This window comes from Pezoporus occidentalis, unplaced genomic scaffold (genome assembly GCF_034315485.1).
Source record: "Pezoporus occidentalis ecotype Australia unplaced genomic scaffold, CSIRO_AGI_Poc_V1 ctg160, whole genome shotgun sequence".
Lineage (NCBI taxonomy): Eukaryota > Metazoa > Chordata > Aves > Psittaciformes > Psittacidae > Pezoporus > Pezoporus occidentalis.
The window spans coordinates 344,393-367,749 of record NW_026913426.1 but is presented as its reverse complement, the minus strand read 5'-3'; the positions used below and the strand labels follow the sequence as shown (position 1 = coordinate 367,749).

At 41.5% G+C, this 23,357-nt stretch overlaps 1 protein-coding gene across 6 annotated transcripts in view; it reads left to right on the top strand.

Annotated features, from left to right (window-relative positions):
• Positions 1-23,357, top strand: part of CEP112 (centrosomal protein 112) — a 185,042-nt gene that overhangs the window by 138,034 nt on the left and 23,651 nt on the right. For 3 of the 6 annotated variants that reach the window (XM_062612575.1, XM_062612574.1, XM_062612572.1), the window contains 4 exons: positions 3,055-3,144; positions 16,511-16,612; positions 18,937-19,001; positions 20,319-20,756. In XM_062612575.1, the coding sequence (XP_062468559.1) occupies positions 3,055-3,144; positions 16,511-16,612; positions 18,937-19,001; positions 20,319-20,322 (261 nt within the window). In that variant the 3' untranslated portion in view covers positions 20,323-20,756. Of the gene's footprint in view, positions 1-3,054; positions 3,145-7,159; positions 7,275-16,510; positions 16,613-18,936; positions 19,002-20,318; positions 20,757-21,287; positions 21,307-23,357 lie in introns of those variants that run through there. The other 3 variants (XR_009963571.1, XR_009963570.1, XM_062612573.1) reach the window with 3 other exon arrangements.

Genomic DNA, 23,357 nt, shown 5'->3' with positions numbered 1-23,357 from the left:
GGCCACTGCATATGAAGCTTTTTGACAACAGAGAAATTACAGTGTGATCTTCAAAAGAGCTCTTTATTCATGACATTCCTCATGATTCCTCCTAGGAAATGAAAATCGCGGGCAACAAACTTGCTTACTTCTAATTACTATTTTCAGAGCTAGTCGTACGCAGGAATCTATGGCAACCATGAGATTTTGATGTTACTTTCTCTTTTGGCATGGATTTGATCAAATCCTGATGTTTTACTCTTTTGTCCTTGTACTCATAGGAAAGCTGAAATACCCAAATTAATATTAATTACTCATGGAACATCCTTTATCTGCAAAACTAGATTCTACAGAGTGACCAGTGGGAGAGCTGGTGTGCGCACAGCAACAGGCCAAAAAGGGTCAAGTGAGAGGAATTCATGATTGATCAGAGGAGTCAGTCTTTTTTTCTGCCATCCCAATACAAAACGTACCCACAACCAGTTAGGATGTGATTGGAAAAGTCTGTAAAGTCATTCAGTGTGTTCTGGTTTGGACAGTTGGTGAATGGATAATTATAAGACTTGATATGCTGGTAAACACTACCTGGAGCAGGTGGACCTAACAAAAACTCTGTTATCTGACTTTCACAAATTCAGTTACTTTAACATTTAAAGGAACCTCTCATTTTATGCTCTGTGTATGTTTTTCTCTTGTAAATAAGGAAAGTAAAATAGAGAAATTAAGGGATGGAATGGCAGTGCTCCAGTTCTCTTCTTTACCACCATGTGGTTGCTTTCTTTACCAAGAACAATTTGAGATCCTGTTTTGTATTCAGTACTTGCAGGTTTGTGTGGTGGAGCGGGATATAAATCTGTTCCCTGAGCAAAGTTTGTACATACATATACGTGTACGCATTCATACGTATATGTGCTACCTCTTGACCATCTTCAAAGTCCTGTGAAGTAGTGAAGTTTGCTTTTGCGCACAAGGAGGGAGTCCGAGTAGGACGACTGATGTGTAGTGAGGTTTCCTCCCTCCTTATTTTTCACTATGCCAAGGTATTTGGACTGATCATGTGGAAACAGCAGGAGAAGACGGGTCACACATTGCAGTTCATCCAAAACGTGCTCTCTGAATGTTCCTGTGAGTCGTCCAGTACTCATTATGTCTGGAGTCATGGCAGGACTTGTGTCAGACTAATTGGGTCTTTGGTGATCTCCGTGCTACGTGGAACATCCCTGATCTCTATTACACTCCCACATTGCATGACCTGATCATTTTAGGTTTTAAATCAAAGCATGCTTGAGTTTTCCCTTACAAAATTAGACATACAAAAAGAAAACAAAAAGCCTACAATTCTCACATATATTTCATTATATTAATGCAAATTCCTAGTACTTCAAGAGTTGTTGACTATTGAAGACCAGTTACATATTCAAAGCCTGGATTTCAACATTTCTCAGAAGCAGTGATAGCATGAAAGTCCCTGGGCAGATTTGAAGTTCATGCTTGGGTCTGGTTACATTTTTTGGCATGAGAACATGTAATAGTCTTATAGCTGTAAGACTTTAAAGTTAATGCCTGGCATCACTTCAAAACAATGTTCAAGATCTATCATAAGTAGTCCTCTTATCTTATCTCAATAGCAATTTTATCCTGTAAATTATTTGAGAGTACAGTATTTCAGTGCTGTGGAAAAGAGCAAAGGGGTGTTTTTTTTCTGTTAAAACTTTGCACTGTGAGCACTTTCAGTGATCCTGGTTTATGTATAGGTATTCTACGTGGAGGAAGCAAACGCAAACAGTATTGCATGTTCTGTGGAGTGCACTGAGTTCATGGGCTCGCTGGGCTCCTTTCAAGGGTGCTCTGCAGAAGGTCTCTGTGCAGCTCAGGCAACACTGGAGGCACCTTCAATGACATTCATAGCATATCTCCAGTGCAAGTCCCTTCCCAGGTCCTGCCCCGCACCACGCTTTCCAGCTGATGGGTAGCAGTGCCCTGGTTTCCTGGCATACAAAAGATAACTCAAAATATTCCCTTTCTGCTGCCACAGCCGCCTCTGTGTCGATGTCAATCTCACATCCACATTGTGCACTTTGCTTCGAGTCAGCACTTGCAGTTAACAATGCCTTTATTCACGCTGACAACAGAACTAAGCTTTTAGTAAATGTGTAAGTAAATGTTAAGTGTGTATTCAAACATTAACAATGAGTAGGAAACTTGAAAAAAGAAATCTTTGAAACTTTGTATTGTTTGTTTGGTGTCTATCTGTTAGAAATAACATAGACTATCAGTTCCTTGGGGCATGACTGTTCTTTTGTTAAGGGTATAACAAAAAGATCAAGGCTCTGAGGGCCTGCCATAATAAAAATAAATATACAAGAAGAACAATAATGACAAAAGAAATTTGTCAGTGCATTTTATGAGCTTGGTTTTAGAAGTGATTATTTCTGAACTAAATAAAGACTGGATAGTTGTGGTAAAGTGACATGATCATAATATTCCTTTTATTTATTGCCATTTATACTTCATTTGTAGATCACATGCTCGACTTTATATGAACGGGAGGGGAGCCCCTCATCCCACAAACATCCAGTTTCAATAATATGGAATACATTTTCACTGCAAATTCCAGACATGGTTTTCCAGAGAGAGGATTATTCTTCGGGCTTAAAGGAAAAGTTATTGGTTCACGGCAAAAGTGTTCCTAGGAAGCCTGGATTGTACAAATAAGATTATAACAAAACTCAGAGGCATTTGCAAGTGCAACATTTCCATTTCTCTTTCAAGCTTTGAGGATATTTATTACATTTCTAGTGTGAATACTTGTGGCCTGTCATGACATAGAGCTACTAAGATTTCACTCCTCCTGTTTGATGGTTCTACCTGTGCAGAATAGCTTTACTCAACAAGGGTAAACTGTGTCTGTCACATCTCAGCAGCTATCACGTACGGCTGGAAGCAACAGCAGCTAAAGAGCTGCACTGATTCTGCACTGTTTTCTTAATCAGCTCATTAAAAGACATTACCTACAAGTTTTTCTGCCATCCCAAGTTTCTCACGTGTGTTCTGCATCCCTTGGTATTGTTTCAGGCCTTACAAGATGAAGTGGAAAGTTACCACAGTCTGGCACGGGCTGCAGAGAAGAAGCTGCAACGCAGGGAGCTGGAGACCCACGATCAGGTACCCGGTGCTGTCCCCCAGTCCTCTTCCCTTGGGCAAGGAGTCCAATGTTTAAAAACAATATCTTGCTTCAAAGCAAAACCACTGTTTTTTTATGTAATAAAACAGAATTAAACTGTCTGAACCCTGCAGGCAAATACTTATGCTCTCTGTTTCAAGTTGGTATTTCAGCTATCCTAGCTGTTAAATGATGCATTTATTCTGAACTGTCTATACTGTTTTAATAGAGGTTTCTGAGAGTATCCTAGCCTGTTGTTTAATGGCTTGTATGAAGAGAATTATAATTGGATGATAACTGAGCTAGAATAATCTTTATTCCTGATCTTACTCACTCATTGTCCCAGCATGTTGTCTGTAAACAGTTCCATATGATTAATAGCGCTAAAATTATTCTGGATGCTTTCAGTGGAATCAGAGATTTAGTGTGCTTTAAGCGAAATAGTGTATGCAGTTTACAGATGTGCTGAAACTGAGAATCAATGATCTGCATTCAAAACAGAGTGATTTGAAGCATTCTGGAAAATATACAGGTGGTGGCTGTCTGAATCACGGATGAATTTCCAGATTTGTAATGTAAGTCAGTTTCTGCAGCATTTGGGAACTGATTTGGTGCTGAGTAAACAGTATCCGTAACTTACATCCTATCTAAAGCATTTCTAAATCTATACCTGCAGGAATAGTAAGTTGGGGTGGTTGTAGAAGAGTAATAATGATTAGTTTCAAGTATTTTTTCCCCAGTTGTTGTCATCCCACTTGCACATGGGAGCCTTCACTCACCCTTGGTGTTTATATGTTCATGTATTTCCTCTCAGGAGAGCTGGTGATTCTGCTCTCCTCCCCCTCTGCCTCCCAAGTCCAGATGTTGGGCCAGGTTCACCCTTTGCTGCAGTGCCTGCAGGATCGAAGGAATTTGGTGTAATGAGTGAGTTGGCCCACAAGCATTGCGTTTGGCTTCAAAGAGTCTCCTGGAAAAGAAGAAGGAAAATTAGCTATTTGGGGCATGGTCGTCCCTCCCAGGGAGCAGCCCTGGCCTGCACGCTAGGAGGGTCTCTTCCAAATCTCTTGTTTTCCTTCATCTTTGCTTCTGCCATTTTGCTTCTTTTTCTGACCCATTTTGAGAAAGTATCCAGAAGAAGAAACAAAAAATGACTTGTGAAATACAGAGGTAGAAGGTTGGACATGCAGGATGGTCCCTGCTTTCTGCCTTGAAGGTTTTCTCTGAGCACAGTCCAAAACAACCTACAGGACTATCCTGCCCACACTAAATTACTGAAGGACTGCCTCAGCTGGTCCATTCCCCAGTATAAAGAGAACAGAAATGTTATTTAAATGGCACTGCATGGTCCAGCTTAGAGCTTTTCCTGCAAGGTGGATGTTTAGCAGACTTAAGGTAACGCTCATATCTATGTTTGTCAACAGTCTTGTCTCTCCCATTCATCTGTTGGGACTTTCCTAAGCTGGAGCTATTGAGGATGTTTTTGTTTAGGGGGCTTTGGTCTATTTTGCAGACAAATATGTTGCAATTTGTTTGTGTGTCTTCTGTGGGCCTGATTAATTCATCAGTTATGCTTATCTCTCCAAAAGAAAAATCGGAAAATGACAGCTCTGACATATTTCCAGTTGTTATGTCTTGGCCAGCCTACCTGTAAACATGTTCATCAAGTATTAACAGTAGCTAACGACTTGTCAGCCCATCAGGGAGTTGAAATATTTAAGCCTGTGACTGAGAGCTTGCTTTCTGTTTCTACCAAATATTGTCTGGATCAGAATTGCATAAAACATCAAAATCTGTGCTGGGGCTATTACAAAGGCCACTCCTCTGAGCTTTTCCGTGTCTATAAATAAGGGGGAGAGAGGGTTAAACGGTTTCTGGTTTTCATTAAAAGGAAAAATCTTGTGTTTTGATTCTGTAACAACAACAAACAAATGAATGAGACATGAAAAAACATTTTGTTGTGCTTTTAATTAAAAGTAAGAAGCTGTTTCTCGTTATGGCTTGTTGGGTGGTATCTTAGTGCTCCATGTTTGTCTTTTTTTCAGTGCAATGTCCTTATAACTCTTGAGTCTCAAAGAGTGACTGACAGATCCACAAAGCTTAACTCTTTGTTACAATAACCCTCTAGTGATTGCACAGAGTTAACCTTTCTTTAGTAGAATTATCCAGAGAGACAAACTATGCTGTAAAGAAGAGGGGAGAAATATGTTAGAAGGAGTCTGATGGCAAGCCCTGAGCTGTCTAGAGGCGAGTGTGGCGCTGTTGTTTTTATGGAGCTTTTTCATTCCAGTACTTCATGTTCTTGCATGAACTTGTGTTTACTCCTGTTTACTCTCTCGGTCCTCTTTACAGTGTGAGCAGATGCAATCATGTTGTATCTGTGTTGTTTCATCAGTCTGGCAGCGTTATCTGAATGATGAGTTCCAATCCAAATGAATGTACATTTGTCAAAAGTGCCTGCAAACTTCTCCCACTATGACTGACCTTAAATAATGTTATCTTTTCCATAAAGCTTGTCCTGTCTCTGCTAAATGCGGTTGTCCAGGACAATGGTCCATGTGTTCAGTAATGCTACACTTCTAGATTGGAGTCTCAGAACTGTATCATTTTCCTTCATGTCAAAATGCTGGATGTTTCCTTCAAAAATCAGATGTCCACCTTCTTGAAACATACGTAATTGTATTCATGGAAAGTGCAAACTAGCAGTAAATTCAGTGTAACTCACACTTAATATATAGGGGTTTATATATATGTTTTATATATATATATATAGCTCCATGACAGTAAAAGCAGTCTGGGAAGGTTCTTAGGAAATTCGGGTGTGTCCAAACCTCTTCCTTGCAAAGCAATGCTTGAAGTTTCTTAAATCTCAGTATTTTGAAACTCTGGGAACCACCTTCCCATCAACTAATCCCATTTAGGTTCTGTTCCTGCATCGTTATACTCTTGTACTGTATCACTTGCTTGTCTCTGATACATACCTAGATCAAAGGCAAGAGTTCTGATAGAAGGTGCTTTCATTGTACTAAAACCATTTCTCTTTCTTGAGTCACGCGGCTTTGTGCAGTCGTCAGTCATAGGTAAAAAATCTGCATTGTTCCTGCGGCAGACTGTATGTACATCCTGTGAAGGTGCAATTAAAAATGACACACATCACCCACCACTTAAGCATGTGCCCTAATGAATGGCGGAACTGAGCCATGGGCAACAAATTCTGCTGAACTGGGGCCTCTACAAAACTTCATGGTAGTGATCTTTTTGCTTTATTACCTAGATTTCTTTAGAATACCTCTTTTTATTTCAGATTCCTTTCATAGGGGTAGTCACCCCAGTGCTGTACACTGAAAAGCTCCAGAAATCTCTCTTTTGAGAATTACACGCAAGAAGCTTTTCAGAAGACCCTAGTTTTTTCCTTACTTGTTCTAATGTTTTTAACTATAGAGATGGATTGAGTATGATGTAAAATTTCTGATTGGGATTAATAGAGGAGAGAAAGATCCTGCTGTTCGCACACAACTGAAGTAGCAACACCATAGATACTCATACCATAGGAGTACTCCTCCAAGCAGTCAAGTCGCAAATAGAGTCTTAAAGGAGAGAGATTCTCTGAAGACAGAAAATCAATTATGTTCAATGCATGAATATTACTGCGGAAATGAAGGAGAATACCAATGTGGATTTCCAACCCTTTAATTTCTTCTTTTCCTTAAACAGGGAGTTATCAGAATATAAGCGAGTTATCTCCCTTGTAAAAATGGGAGAAAGGAGTTATCTGAATAAGGATGTTGTAGAACTGTTTGGGATAAAATGGAGCAGCTTAGTTTGTTAAGTGGCTTTCACTCATGTTCAAATGCAAACGGGAGTGATAATTGTAAAAGAGCTGCGATTCAAAAGCATTCAGTGAGTTTGTGTGCTTAATGTTTATTATTCTGACTTGCTCAATTTTTTATGACTGCTGGATATTTACCGCATCCAGCCTAACTTACTGTTTCCATGCCAACTAAATATATTTGTTCTCAGACGAGCGCTGTGATGCATCGCTCTGAAATTTCAGTTGCTGTGCAGCACAGAGAGCTTCTAACAGTTGCCACACCTTCTGCTCGATGGGAATAGTGCCACTGCCTGCAGATCTGTGGAGCTCTGAGCAAGGCTTCGTGAGACAGAGATGAGCAACCTATGCCTGTGTCCAGGGTGTGGGTCCCAAGTAGTTCTTAATACAACGATGGCTGGAAGGCTTGAGTAATAGTATCCCTTTACTTTAGGGGTTTTGGTCCAAGGGGGAAGAGCTTTAAAGTGAAAGACGGTAGATTTAGGTTAAATATAAGGAAAAAATTTACTGCGAGGGTGCTGAGGCGCTGGCACAGGGTGCCCAGAGAAGCTGTGTCTGCCCCATCCCTGGCAGTGTTCAAGGCCAGGTTGGATGGGGCATGAAGCAACCTGCTCCAGTGGAAGGTGTCCCTGCCTGTGGCAGGGGTTGGAACTGGATGAGCTTTAAGGCCCCTTCCAACCCAAACCACTCTGGGATTCTATTATTCTATGATTCTGTATTTCTTTTCAGATTCATTTTTAAAGGTATGAGAGTTTTAAATGCAATCAGATAAAATCACAGAAAACCTTTGCCCTCACTTCCATCACCCTGTCCTGCTATATATCCTTTGCAAAAATCATGTGGAAGCAGTTGAATTTCCTCCACATGAGCAAGTGTTTGGTGCAAACCCAGCCTCCCTCCTGTTCCAGGACTTTTAGCACAGGTGCCCTGGCTGATTGCAAGAGCCAGGCAGTGCCTCAAATTCCCAGGCTTTCTCAAAGGGTTGTCTTACTCAGATCATGTTAGAGTTCTCCAAAATCAGGCTAATAAGCTCTAGATTAGGTATTTAAAAATGGAAGTTGGCTTTGTGGCCAGCTGCAGGTGAGGAGGATTTAGGCATCCTTTGTTTTGCAGAGCCGAGGAACACTTAGACTGGGAAACAACAGTCAGCACGCACTGGAGTTAGTGGTGATACTCTGCCATTTGCTCTGGTTGTTTCAGCCCACATCACTGAAACACTTCCAGCAGTCTCCCCCCAGAGACCCATTCTGCTCCCACAGAAATGGGAAGCTTAGTCTAGATTTGAATGATCTTAACCACAGAAGTGATTCACAGAGAGCAGCCTCTGCACTGTCACTGCCTGCGGAGCCGGCGATTAACCCCTTGGGCAGGCTGTGCTGGCACCAGGGCTCAGCAGGCTCTGCTGCAGTGGGGGACTGAGGAGCTGGAGTAAATTTCCACTGGGACTTGAGAGAACAGCCATATTGTCACTTTAAACCAGTTCCTGTATGTGACCAGCGCAGGAGAGGATGTATTGGAAGAGTGTTGTTTTTCCATAGTTCTGCATAACCAAGGAGGGTCCTTCTGTCCATCCAGCCCTCTGCCGACACCCCAGGTGCTCGCTCAGGAGGGTACCATATACTTCAGCTGTTTTCCTCCCAGAAAGCATTTCATATATGCATATATATTGTGCAAAATGTGGGAGACAAGCAGCCAGGCATAGCTCCCCACAAGCTGGCACCTGAAGATCTGCTGGTTCCACGGCTGCAGGCAGCACAATAGAAGATTTCTTGTCAAAATACTTGTGGTGAACACATTTCAAGTTGAAAATATTTTTATTGAAAAGAAGATGTTGAAGAGCCACGGAGAAGCAGTGAAGAATGTGATGTGAGTGGCAGCACACTGTGCAGCGTATACAGCAGCCACTTCTTAGCATGTTATTCTCTTTTCAGACTTCCCAATAGAGGCTGATGGGGAAGAATCAAATTGATTCTGGTTCTTTCATGGATAGAGGTGCCCATATAGCTGGATGGCAATCTTGACTTCAGTACCATAAAATGACTACTGACATTGCTTGGAGACCACTTTTTTTTGGTTATTCCACTTTTAAAAGTATACCACTTTTACTTTTGTTAGTGTCTACCATTACATGCAATTCTATTGATATATTGATTAATTACCCCTCCAATTTTTAATTAAGGCTGAGATAGACTATATCATAACTTTGCATTTGGCATTTTGCAGTTGCACAACATTTTCTTTAACAACCTGCTATGAAAGGACTGCAGAATTAAATCGAAGATAGTAAATTATACTGTATAGCATGAAGTTTCAGATTAGCAGAAGGAGATGGAAGCTGAGATTCAAGCACAGGAAAACAGATTTGCAGGTGGGATTTGAAAGGAGCTGGAAATCAATGGAGTTGAAAGTTCTCAGGAGCTCCATATGGCAGGAACTGCAGGAGTGAAGGCTCTCACCAACTGTGCAACTGTCAAAGGGAGAAGAGAAAGATGGTGCTGATGTATGTGTGGAAGTAAGTGATCAAATGTTAGCTTCGGTAATCAGGCACAACTGGAAAATACACAAATATATACCTACTTCATAGGACAGAATGAATTACTGGAACGAAGTGGCCAGCTGGAAAAAGACTCTAAACCAGAAACTACAGAATAAATAGCTAAAAGGAAAAGGAATTTTTAACTAAAGAGGACTAGAAGCATATGCTGGCATGCAGGAATTAGAGAGTATTGTAAAATGTCAGTTTCTAGCTCTTTGTCTTAAGTAGCAGTGAATGAGAAAGATCTTTCAAGAGAGCAGTACATCACTTTAGAGTGTCTGTGGTTTGCTTGTGTGTTATTATGGGAATTTTGTTCTTTCAGAAGTGTTTAAAGCAGGACTGCAAGGGACAGCGATGCTGGTGTTTAATGCAGGGAATTAAGAAAGAAGAAGAGATGGGAATGCAGGGAGGAGCCATTCGGATGACAGCAAAGAGCAGAGACATCTAATCTCCAGTGTGGGCTCTCAGCAATGCCAGCTCAATTAGGAAACTGTCCCATTCATTTTTTCTAGGTGATGAGGTGCTTGGATGGAGCTAAAAAGACTGAAGAAAGACCAACTTTATGTGATCTTTAACATCATTTCAATTCCGAAGTGTTACTTTGTTTGCAATTTCATCAGCACCAAATGCCATCCACCAGAAGTCCATTCAGGAAGCATAGCCATGGCTGCCTCCTGCACCTCATCATCACCCATGTCCAAAGCAGAGCAGACTCTTACCAACTGCGAGGCTTTCTTTTCCTGGCAGCTTGTTTTCCAGTTGAGATGCTGATTAGATTTTTGTTCTTGAAAGAGGGGAAATGGTGATAGTAAAAGGAGCTTCTGATTATTATCTACAAGGATTTGCTTGTTCACACAGTCAGTGTGAAAATGCTGAGCCTAATCCTGCTGCTGAGCCTTGTCAGCTCTCACTGCCATTAGCGAGCTCTCAGCACCTTTGCGTATCACACACTGGAACCTTGACTTGCTGAACCTCCCCAGGATGGAAAGGATTATATAGAAGGTAACACATGCTGGAATGTAAAACCGAAATGCAGAAATACATTCCAGTGGTGGTGTCAGAGATGCTTATAGCTTTAGTTCAGGCTTAAATATCTTGATAGCGTTTTAGGAATCAACAGAGCCAGAAATGAGCACCATGTGTTTTCAGCTTTGGCCCAGCAGCGCTGGTTAGTGGTGGGCCTGGTTTAGGTTTTGTTCCTCTAGGTCAGGGTGTGTGAGCTGTCTCCCCGAGCCCCCTTCGCCCCATGGAGCAGAGGATCCTCACAGTGCAGCAGTGACCATTCCAGCTGATGAAAGGACAACACTGACGAACTGAAGGACCTAGGGCTCAGGGACAAATCTCAAATCTGCGATGAGTCATTTGGAAGGAGAGGAAAAGAAGTCAGGGATCCTCCAAATCCCAGCTGGAACAATAGCAAAGCCCTGGAGAGGGGGAGGTTGAGAGAACAGCGTGAATTTTCTAGCCACAGCATTCCTGGTTGTTCTATGGTGTTGACAGTGAAAGCTTTTATTCCTCTCCAGCTCATGTAATCCCAAGAATGCTGTTCTTGCCATATGCAGCCCACTGGTGTTTTTTTTCTTTGCCTGCCTTCCCTTCCTTTGCAGCTATGAATGATACAGGCTCAGACTGCTTAACTACAAACAGAGCGTTTTCCAGGTGGGAGATCTTGGTAGAGAAAAGAAAGATACCGAAATATAAGCCACTGAAGCAAGAAGGGCTTTTGGATGCAGGTTTGGGGGGAAAAAAACAACTTAGAGCAGAAAGCTCAGTGTGCAGCAAGCAGCTCTGTGTAACTGGAGGTCCCTGTGCGTTAGTAAAACAAAAAGGCAAAAATGTTTTGGATGCTCAAATGCTTTACTAGCTAAAGACAGAGAAACAAAGAGGGTGGCTATGCCACTAATTTCTGTTTTATTGAAACTATCAGAACAGGGGAGGTTCTCCAGCAGTATTTCCTCAGTGGAGAGCAACATGGTGTACACTTGACAAAATAACTCACTCAGCTGATCTTGCTCCATTGCTCGATCCAAATTCATGCGATTTATGGCGTTCATTACTTTTCTTACGAACTTGAGAACATTTGTATCAAGTTGCATTCCGTTTCTCTAAATCTGGATGAGCCATATTTCAACCTGCATTGCACAGTCAGAACAGAAATTCCCACTGCCTGAAATAAGACAGGATATGGACCGAAAAGCAGTGGATATTCCTATTTGATTATATCATGAAAAGACAAGTGTTCAGATCTTCATTGAGAAAATGGATGCATCAGTTGATTCTTCATTAGGAAAAGTTGCTTCAGAAGATTTCAAGCTCCAACAACAGAAACCTGAGAGTCTCATAATTTAAGGACATTCAGATCTCAATGGATTTGGTTCCTTGGATATAGACCAAGTGTCCCCTGGGCTGATGGAGGAAGGGGCCCATAGAGACTCAGAGCAGTTCTATGGGGTTACAGCTATGCTCACTTTGACGTTGAAAATGCTGAGAAGCAAAGGAGGAATCGCTGCAAAGGAGAGCACAAGCAAACAGTGATTAATCACCGACATTCTTTGCGTTGTTGTTCGGGGTTTTGGGTTTTGTTAATTGGGGTTTTCTAATTGGGATGGCACTGCAGTAATTTGTCCTTCGCTTGCCCTTTCCAAAGTGCTCTCAGAAAATTGCTTCAGCAATCTTCACACCACCTGAATGAAGTTGACCTACGCAATGTTATTGTTATTATCCTCATTTAGAAGGCTGAGACTTTAGTCTGAGATTAAATGATTTGCCTAAGGCTGAAGGAGTTATTTTTACCTTTTTGGTACCCTAACCTGTCTTCAGATTTATTACAGCAGATCTTTCATGTCTGCTTTCAGAGATGCATATTGCAGAACAGATGCATAACCTTTTTAAAGAGATTTCTCTTTTCAAGAGCTTTATAACACCATTGTGTAGAGGAAAGGATTCGAGAGAGTCAGGCTATTACTTATCTCACTCCCCCTGAAACACGGAGAAAATTTGATAACAATAAATGATCCTAATTACACTTTTTGGTCACTATCCTCGTATTTCCTGGCACACATGGAATTACTATCCTTCATACGTATCATAAACGGGCAGAAATTAAGATACCAAAAAAACACAACACCTTTTGATTCTCATCTGACATAAAATGTTAACTTCATGCCCTTCAAGATGAGATCTATGTTTTCTAAAGGAACTCGAACAGCTCCTCTGTGGTCCCTTCATTTGCTTTGGCAATGGATACTTCAGAGTTACTTTTGCATTTTCCTTTGGTTCAAATAAAGTAAATTACAGTTGGGAGAGCTGGAGAAGATTGCATTTGTTTAGTTGGATGATAAACTCCGCATCACAGACCTCTCACAAGTAAGAAGGGGAGAGCTGGCTATTGGGAAGCTGAATAAGATATGGTGTGGTTGTGGCTGTGCACAGAAGAGAAGCAGAGTATCCTCTGCCTGGAAGGCTGTTCTCAGCACATGGATTAAAATGCATCTGGTCATCTTGAAGATACTGTATTTCTTCTGGATGTGCTTAAGTTATTTCTTTCAAAAAGGAGAGTGACTACAGTGGAGCTAGATGCCAATGGGACTTGTTCCGTCAGTCCTGTGCTCCCATCTGCTTCAAACTCAACCCAACAACACCCCTCTTTTAGGATAAAGAGCTGCAAAACTGAATTGTGCCACCTGAAGACTCCTTGGAGTAGTAAAGAAACCCATCATGCGCTATTGAGAAGCATCAGACCAGGCCTGACTGCTTGGTTTGGAAAGCTCAGGTTTGAATGTTTCTCTTCTGGGCATCAAAAACCAACTTTTACCTCTTTCAAGAACCGGCAGTGCTCAACTATGACAAGTTCTCATTGTAGCCTGTGGAGTTGAAACTTCCCTTTCTGCATCACTTATAATTGTGTGAATATTTGTCTCTTCTTGTTTTCTCTAATCCATCGTGTGACCAAGCACACATGAGCTATGTGCCGCAGCCTCAGCTTTCAGTTGTTCCTACTGACACCAAAGATGATTGATGGTAAAACTTTAAACCTCATATGTTAGCCACCAACCTGAGTAAACAAAGAGCAGTGTGGCAGCTTAATATTAAAAGCTATAAAAAACCTTCCTGGGGGTTCCTGGATTAAATCAACTCACCAAAATGGATTTTCAAATAAAAAGAGAAGCTTTCTTGGGACCGAAGCAAAACGAATGCAACAGTAAATGAAATAGAGCTATCCCCATCCAGCAGGCTAAAGCCCTCCTGAGGGCTGAAGAATGGCAATTTTCAACGTCTCTCAAGAGTGCAAGAGGAGACACACTATTTGTGGATCCTAGGGAGGCAGCTTGAGGCTATGAAAGAACAAAAAAGCCTTTAAGGCACCAAAAAAAAATAGAGAGAAATCCCTGCAGACCCAGCTTTCATTGGTCAAAAATAAGTGTTAAAAACTCCCCATTCAAGTTAGTACACATTAGCCCCCTATATATTATTTTTCAGTTATAAGAAGTGATTTAGGGTTTTGCCATGCACTATTTTAATCTCTTGGGTCAATAAACCTTGGTAGTAACTTCAGCCAAAACCACCAGCATGTTGTTTATCATAATGTGACAGGAAACAGCTGGGATCTTATTTTCATCTTACTGTGATCCAATGATTAGTGAGCACAGTGGAAAGTAACGTGGTTTGTCTTAGCAAGCAAACAAATTGCACTTGTATCCCAAAGTGCATGTCTTCTCTGTGAAACAGAGGAAGAAATCGGCTCCAAGCAACACTTCAGCTACCAGGGCTTGTTTCTCATTCTCTTCCTCCATTTTCAGTCGAGCCAGTAACGTGCTTCAAAGCACAGTATTTCTTCCTGACTTTCGGAGAAACACCTTTATCAAATGGGAATAATCCCCTTGCTGCTTTGCAGAGTTAACAGCGAACATGGTCATGGAAGCATGAGTTTAGAGGACACTTGCAGATTAAACTGTTAAAACCAGTGACCTGGTTGAAAAAAGATTGATGCACAATTAGAACTGTATTATTTCAGTCACAGAGCTGTAGTAAAGTTTGTGCTGCATGTACTTAGAATTAAACTTGCTTGACTTTCCTCTAGGTAAAATTGGAGTAAGGGGCTCTTGCTGTGTGCCTGGCACCTGAGGAAGCTGGCATCAGTCCCCGATGCTCTATAGGCATGGCTAGGTTGTGGTGTAGGGAGTTATATCAGAGCCCAGGCTCAGCGCCTGACATCCACATCTCTTGCGTGCAAGTGAGGGAGAGTTTCTGTGCTGGTTGGGTCACCCCAACATATCGCCAAAGTGATCATACAGATCCTCTTGCTCATGAAATAAATCTTTAGTATTCACAATGTGGGAAATAGAGGCATTTTGCTTTTCTAGCTGCCTCTTTCTGCTCCCATCTCACCAAAAGCAAATGTAATGTGTTGAATTAACTGAAATATACGTTTCTGTTCTATCAAGGTCCCCACCCAAATGAGCTGTTGGCTCAGAAAATATTTATCCTGGCAAAGCACCTATGCATAACTTTGTGAGCCTTTATAGAAATGGTAGCGTGAATTTATTGGAGTAACTTTCAAAACCATAAATTCTGATCACAAGCTTCTATACAGGCAGAGTTCAAACAAGGTTTCCTGTCTCACCATCTCTTTTTTTTTCTATAGATTTACATAGTGGCAACACTCACTTGCAGTTCACAAGGAAAGCCTCTAATTGCCTATTTGCATAGAGATGTGGAGATTTGTGCTGCCTGTCGGAATGACTCATAGACCTTTCCTAAAGTTTCATCAGATTGTTTTATTCCTTTTGTATTGATAATTGTGTTATGCATAATTGGCACAACCTGCTTTTTACCATGGGCTGGTACTTGGCACGTCTCACGCTGAACTTGCTGTGCGGTTCTCACGTGTCTCAGCGCGTGCGCTCCTTGCGAGCTGGGAGCTGGAAGCTGGAACTCGTGGCTTCTTCAGCTGGAGGGCTGAGGTTTGATTTGTGGTTGCAATGGTAGATTTAAGCAATTTGGTAACTAAAACAAAATAAGCACAAAATGGCGTTGGCGTGTAAACCGTTGGAAAAATAGATTCAGTTTGAAAGTTTAAAGATAGTTTATAAGTTAATCTGATATTGAATCTCTTTTATCCTTTATTTACATGTTCAGCTGCTGGGCCAGAAAAACACCTGAGTACTTGTTTAATTTGAATTAAGAGGTTAATCCTATTGGAAGTTAAGTACAGATGGGAGGCACTGATTCAACCAAGTAATAAAGCTTTTCCTGGGTCAAGGTTCAGCAAATACAACCACATGAGAGAGATATAAAGCACAATCCTTCCAGCTAATCTCCCCTCATATACCTTTGCTTTGTAACTGTACTGTTTACTCAGCATCTGTTGAATACAGTTATAGACTAAAATGTCCTCCTTTAGAGAGTAACCATTTTGGTATGAACATCTGATATCGTGACATGTCTCAAACCTAGTTGTTAAAGTCCTTTAGCCTCAGTGAAGTCGAGAAAGACACAACATGCAATGCAAAATAGTTGCATGATGAATAAAAAGTTCTTAAAAGCACCTACAAGATGAGAAATGTTGTAAACAGATCTTGGGAAACAGTAACTCACCTTGTCTGAGGCAGTAAGGGGCAAATATTGTTCTAGTGACCTGGTTCAGATGCCACCAAAGACAAAAAGAAAACTGATTATCAGTTGCAAAGTATATGTCTATATAAATGCTCTGTTGAGATAGATTTAGGAATGATTATTGCTTCTTCTGCCCATGTCCCAGCAAATGCCTGTTTCCTTTTCATTATTTCTTCCTCCTTTCCATATATTCTTTATTCTTAGTGTTTTCTTTTTCCCTTCTTCTTTTTAACCTCATTTGCTTTTTACATGTTTTTGCTTATCTTTCTTCTCTCTCCTTCCTTTTCCATTGACACCACAGTTCTGTGTTTATTTGGACCCCAATTTGGGCAAAAGAAGCAGCTTCCAAGAGTAGCCATCTATATATAAATGTATTTTTGTTCTGTTACAGATGACCCATATACGACAAGAATATGAAGCCACACTCAAAGGCCTGATGCCAGCAACTTTGAGACAGGAACTTGAAGACACCATTGTATCTTTGAAATCTCAGGTAAATTCTTATTATTCATCTTTAACTTTTTGAATTGGATAAAAACCATCTTGTCTAGACAAGAAATTCTGACTGTCTAAAACTTAGCCAAAAATACTGAATAAGTCTCAAACCCAAATCATGGCAGCACTCACATGCTTCTCAGTCATCTCTCACAAGGCTTTTCTCCTCCAATCTCCTCACCTTGAGAGCTACCACATTGTATCTTTTGATCCCAGATTTTGCTTCCGTTGGCAGTTGAAAGGAGAAATTATGCTGTGTTCAGTATCAGGATTTTTTCTCAACCTTTCAAATAGAGCACACGGTTATCTCTCATCTTCCTTACCCGGTTTCTCCTGAAGGAATCGTTTAAAGGTTGCATGTAAAGGGTGTAGAAGAGAATTGGAAATAATTTTCTTTTCTTTCCAGCCTATATAATAAAGAAAATGGGATATAGCATTTAAGATACTAGTCCAAATAATCAGTGTGTTATTTCTACATTTTCCTGTCTAAAGAGGCTCTAATAACCTTCTGTAATGCTTTGTCTTCAATATTTAAAGCACTAGCTCATCTAGAATAATGCAGAATCAATATTATTTCTATGAAACAGACTTTTAAATAGAAAATACCAATATGTCATTCTGAATAGGGAGCTACTAATGAACTGGGTGTTTTTCTTGTTCATGGTTCCTGCAGAAGTTATTTGTGCTTCCTATTCTGTATATAGGGAGTTGGAAGAAAACAAAATGTCATCATTGCCTGAACTCACGTGAGGAAGGGTAAATAGCTACAAAAAGAGGTGATCATAGGTGTGGAATAACAGTAACCCAAAGAAAACAGTGTCAGTGTTCGCATATGGCCAAGGGCAGGACTGTGCATTTAAATGTGCTGGGAAGGACTGGGATCTGTCCTGGGCTGGAGGGAAGAAGTGAGAGGAAGACAGGGCAGTGCAGGTGACTCAGAGCTTGCCATGAGCGCTGGGAAGAGGGAAAGCCCTGAAGACACAGGATAGGTACCAGCACACGCCTTATACCAACTGTCAGAACCATTCTTCAACAAATTACTCATCCACAAACTCCATTTCTCTTTCTTACGCAATCTCTCTCCATGGAGATGGTTGGGAATTTATTGTATTTGGGGGGTTTCCCCCTATAATTTTTCTTTACAGCACATAAGGGTTATTCTGTAGGGTTTTTTTCTATCCATGGGACACTTCCCCTGTGCCTTTAATAGAAGTAGGAAATATTCATAGGGGAAACGTCCATATTCCTGTGTGCTGGTAGTGACACAACTTCAACACTGTGGTTGTAAACCCTCTGCTTACATATCAAGGGATACCTAATGGAAATCATTCTCATTTAAATGGTTGTGGGAAATAAGGAGTTAAGGATCTACTGGGGAGATCTATTTCCAGTTGATAGTAGAAAGCTGTTTTTAAAGTGTGGTTGTCTATTAGCACTGTCTGGTAGGAAGCGTTACTCCGGAGCCAATGCAGGAATACCACACCTTTTAATGAGTTAGAAAGAAAAAACAGGAGAATCTGATACCCACCTGCAGGGCCTCTGTAAGCAGGAGCAGCATTTCAAAAGAGTAGAAGTAACTACACACACGAAAACCTGGGTGCTATCCCAGAAACACATTGCTGCTGGCTGTATTTCCAGTGGGATGCTGTCGGCGCGGACCACTCAGTGAGCAGGGCTTGTACTGAAGCACAGGTGTCCCGGTCTTTGAAAATAGTTGGAATTCCAGTTTGAAAACAGCAGACAAGAAGGGCAGTGGAATCTCTGCACCTGTCAGGATTATTTATTGTTGGAGGAGGATGAAGAGGATGGGCTGGGTGAAAACACTGAGCAGTGATAAAAATAAAGAAGAAAATACTTGTGGCTTGGGCAAAGTGTTCTAACACCATTGCTAAATATAAAGCACGCTGCCCAATTGTCTGCTCCAGGTGAGTCCTCCAGGAGGGGTCTCAGTGTATTAATAAACATTCATTCTCATACACTTGAAGTCCAGGTGAGCACCTTCGTCACAAGAGCAAAAGCACAGAGATCAGAGCACAGGCATCATACACGAGTTGACAGTAGAAGTGGAGTTCCCAAACCCTTGTATAACCCATATGGCACCACCAGCTGAGTTTAAAAATTGTTTTGCCTCTGTTTCTAAAGGAGTAGGTAGCGTGCAGCTGGAGCAGGGCCAGGGAAGCCATACTAACAGTCTTCTACCAAGCATGAATTCTAGTTTGCGGCTGAATTGCTTTTTATTTCGGCAGGATAGACCAGAAAAACACCTTTTATGAAATGAGCCCAAATTTTGTCCATCATTTTCATGGGGGTTGTATTTTACAGGTAAATATTCTGCAGAAAAGAGTCTGTGTCCTCCAGGAAGAGCTGAACGTCTACCAGGCCAGGAGGTACATGATTATCTTTGATCAATTTGTACCATTTCACACCTGTGGATCCCAGTTATTGAAGTTTTACGGCTTAATTAAAACACTCAAATACAGTTGCAGCTTTAAAAGATCCTTATTTTCAGTAAACAAGCGTCTAAGACCTTTCCCACTGCTTAGTCAGTACTATTAGAGCAAGATTAGAGAACTTGCAGGTGCATTACAAGTCTGGGCTTTGCCTCGACATTCATGATGAGACAGTGGCTCAGTGCACAGCTGCAGCTCGGCAGTGATGCCACCTCCTTTCAAGATAGAAAACAATGATGCAATGCATAATATTACAGATCACATCTTCAAAGTACCGGATCTTCATGAGCCTGAGCTTTTTTTCAGCCGTTTACACCCTCCAATATAAATTATGGTGAGTGCTGCAGCAATAAAAAGCCTGGCTGTGCCTTTAGAGTAAGTGATTCACATGGAGAGGTGAGTAAAAGGAAACTTCCTAGGAAAGCCACTCCATCTTTTTTGTATTTATAGACTTTGATGAGACTTTCATAGCTCACATAAGGGTTTCTTGCAAAGAAGAGTGTGTGCTTGAAAAACTAGTGTAAGGATTTGTAAGATACTTAAACCTTTGTAAAAACGTTAGCAGTGTGAAAGTTGTCTGAAAGCATTAGTCCTGAACTATTTGTTAATGAGAATTAGCTAAAGCTAATTAGAAACTGAAAATATCAGAGATTCTTGGTAATATGTCCAGTGTAGGTAACTTTGTCAGATAAATCTGAAGCGGCAATGCATCTCTAGACTCTTTCCTTCAGCATCAGCAGCATTACCTGGGGATGCGTTTTGTCTTCAGCTTATTCTGAATCAGTGTCTTCTCAGTCAGGAAAATAGCTGTTTAAAAAGGTGAATAATCATGTAACATTAGAGCAGATCAGGCCACAATGTCCTGGTGGAGGGGAAGCAGGGATGGAGCCAGCACAGCACACAGCAGCTCCTCTCCCAGTGGGGCTGTTGTGGCGTTTGCTTGGAGACTTGGAGAAACTTTTGTGCTGCTTCTGGTCACGAAAATCACCTTCCTGACCAGATCTTTTCTCCAAGTGTACATTCATATTACATTCTGTGTTACCGTTTACTTGACTCTCACTCACTGAAGAACTGCTTTTTGCTGCTTTAACACATATGCATGCCTGTGGCTGCAGATTTGATGCAGCTCCCTGCGTGCTTCTGAACACCCGACAGCAGTGGGGCCACGTGCAGCCCCACTGCTGGACCAAACCCTGTTGTGTTTTTATAGTTAAAATAGTAAGATATAACTAATGAGATTCTCTTGGTTTTCAGGTAGCTGCTGGAGCTGTTGGATTTCTTCGGTTGCCAAATGGACTGCTTTGAATAGGTTTGAAGATTTGGCTCTTGTAAATTCAAATGCAAAGATCAGTGGCTATTTTGTTAGCACATAAAATGAAGTTCATGAAAACACATTCATTGCTTGTGCCAGCATGTTTTTAGTTGGATCTTCCTTCCATTATTTTTATCATTATCTTATTACAGACGTATGCTTTCAATGTACTGTGTTTGACTCCATGCTGAGCTTGCTTACTGAGCCCTTAGAGTTTCCTTTACTAATAGTTTTGCTATTACTTCCCAGTACCATTCTTTTCACTGTTATACATGAAGAAAATCCCATTTTCTGTTACTATTGTCCCAGATATTTTAACATATTTTGACATTGTTTTGTGTCCATGTGTTTACATAATATTAAAATATTATTATTTTGTACTATTTTGTTTTGACATTATTGTCCTGCTTGGGCATCTCACTCACCTCAGCAGCCACGGGTTTTTTATGGCTTTGTGAACTGAGGAGATGTTTTTATGCTGTGTTTCAAGGAAAAGGATTGGATCGAGAATAAAAACACCACGAGGACAAATGCAGCCACCATTGCCAGTTATATCTCTGGCTGGGGTTGCATATGCTGGTCATGGGGAAAGCTCTTTGTCATTTACTGATAACACAGTTATGGGCTGTTATTGAAAAAGAGTCATAATTGATTCAGCCTTGGTTTTGCAGGCTCTCTCTTGGGTGATCCTGGTAAATGTAAGCAGGTTTGGTTTGCAGGGATGAGCTTTGAGCAGCAGTGGAAAGCTGAAGGATCCGGACAAGGAATCGTCCTCGTAGCTGGCTCTGCCTCCCAGGCATAGGAAGGCTTCCTTATCTCTTGGCCATCCATACACCAGGGTGTACATTAGTACATTTGTAATGTGTAAATTTAGATATGCCGAATACAAGAATAGCCTTTTTCTTCCCTAGGCACCATCCTGCCGGCACAGTTAATGGTCTGAGTGCTTGTGAGAGGCCAGAAATTCCTGTCTTCCGAGTCCAGCCGTGGCCCTGAGACCCAGAGGGTCTCACTGCTGATGGGAACAGGCACCTCTCCTCCCTTGCCCCAGTGGCACAGTGATCCCCATGGGATTCAGAGGGGCCTGGTGTGCCTGCGGCTGGATGTGGCTATCCCGAGTCCCAGCTCTCCAGCTGCGTTCTTATCCCACCTGGCATGGAGATCAATGAGGAGAGGCTTTGGCAGGCTGAGCGCCATCCACCCCTCTGCCTGACAGCACCAGCAGGTAGCTCCTTGCCAAACACAGGCTTCAGCTTTGCTGATTGTCAGCCTGGTCTGGCCTGGGCAGGTTTTCCACTTTCCTGGAATCAACAAGTGATTCTTCTCATTATAGATAAGGGGTTGTCATGGCTCTGATAAGTGAGGAGGTGCTGTGGCAGGTGCCACAAAGACTCACCTGGGGCAACGGGGAGTTTTCGTAGGAGGACATTGTCAGGGTGTATTTAGTTCATTGTGATCAGTAAAATGAAATGGATTTGAGTGGTTGTACAAAGACCATAAGCTTCTTCACGTCACTTTTGTCTATAGTAGTTCTTAAACATTAAACTTATACAGCATTGAAAGTTATATGATGATGAAAAATGAGGAGAATGACAAGACTTTAATTCTCTTATTGCAGATTGCCTCAGTATCCATTCTTTTGACTTTCAACAAAAGCATCAAGGCCAGGTTGGACGGGGCTTGAAGCAACCTGCTCTAGTGGGAGGTGCTCCTGTCCCTGGCAGGGGCTTGGAACTAGATGAGTTTTAAGGTCCCTTCCAACCCAAACCATTCAATGATTCAATGATTCTATGATTCTACTCAAAGATGTGCAGGGCAGTGATGGTTGAGTTCTTTGGGAAGAGCACCAAGAGCTCATGCTGGGATTTACCCAGTGGTTATTGCCTGTGTCCTAATAGACATGGGAACAGTGAAATCTCTCTTCTCATGCATGAAGGAAATGAGGCATTTTTGATTCTGCTGTTCTGCTTGTGTGTTTGCATGATGTCTGGGTCGTTATGGTGCTTTCAAAAGTGGCAAGTTGGGTACATCCATACAGAAAGACATGGACCCTCTTCTAGCTACTTCAGTTCAGGCCTGAATTTCCTTATGTTTGATGGAATTGGGTTGCTGATGCAGTTTGAGAAAAGTAGATGTGTTGGTCAATCAGTTTTTAAACTGGAAAACTCTCTCCTACATCAAATACAGCATGAGAACCATTTTGGAGGTGCTTGTAAACCTGATAAGAACTTAGACTCAAGGTTGGTTGGAGTTCTCTCATAGTTATTAACACTTATTTGATCATTTTTGTACCAAGTAGTGTCCAAATGGCAGGATTAGAAATGCTTTTGTACGTATTACCTGCTCTTTATCTCTCTTTTACCCTGCTAGGTAAAGAATTGCCAGTGGCTAGTAGCTGGCTTCACTGTCCACAAAACAAGCTCTGGTGAAAACATCTTGCGTATGGTTACAGCTTTATTTGTATGTTTTATTTACTTATTTTACTGATTTTACTCTGTTTCACTCTCTGTAAAACCCCGTAAGAAAAAAGGCATCATCATAACGTTTGTCACCGGTGCCAAGGGGGGTGACCCTTAGCAAGGTGACACATTAGTTTAGTGCCACTCACAGTTCTTGTGTTACACGCAACGAATATGCTCGTTTCTGGTGCACTTGGAAGAAAAGGGATACAACCTCCCTCCTCCTGCCAGCCCTCTGCTTTCTGCTGCAACAGTGCTTTAATTGTGCTGGTGACAGCAGATACTCCTGGTACTTGCCCAAATCTCTGCTGACGGTGCTTTCAAACCAAGAGATGATTTTGCTGCAGAGGAAGAGATTTTATTGTCACCAGAGGAGAATATTTGCAATCACTAGAATATCTTGCAGGGTTTTATTGAATTTCCTGAAAACCACCACAGCTTTGATTCTAGCCATGAGAGTCTTGATGGAGAGTGTACATGGGATCTGATTTATTTCCTTTAATTATCTCAATGCACTGCAAG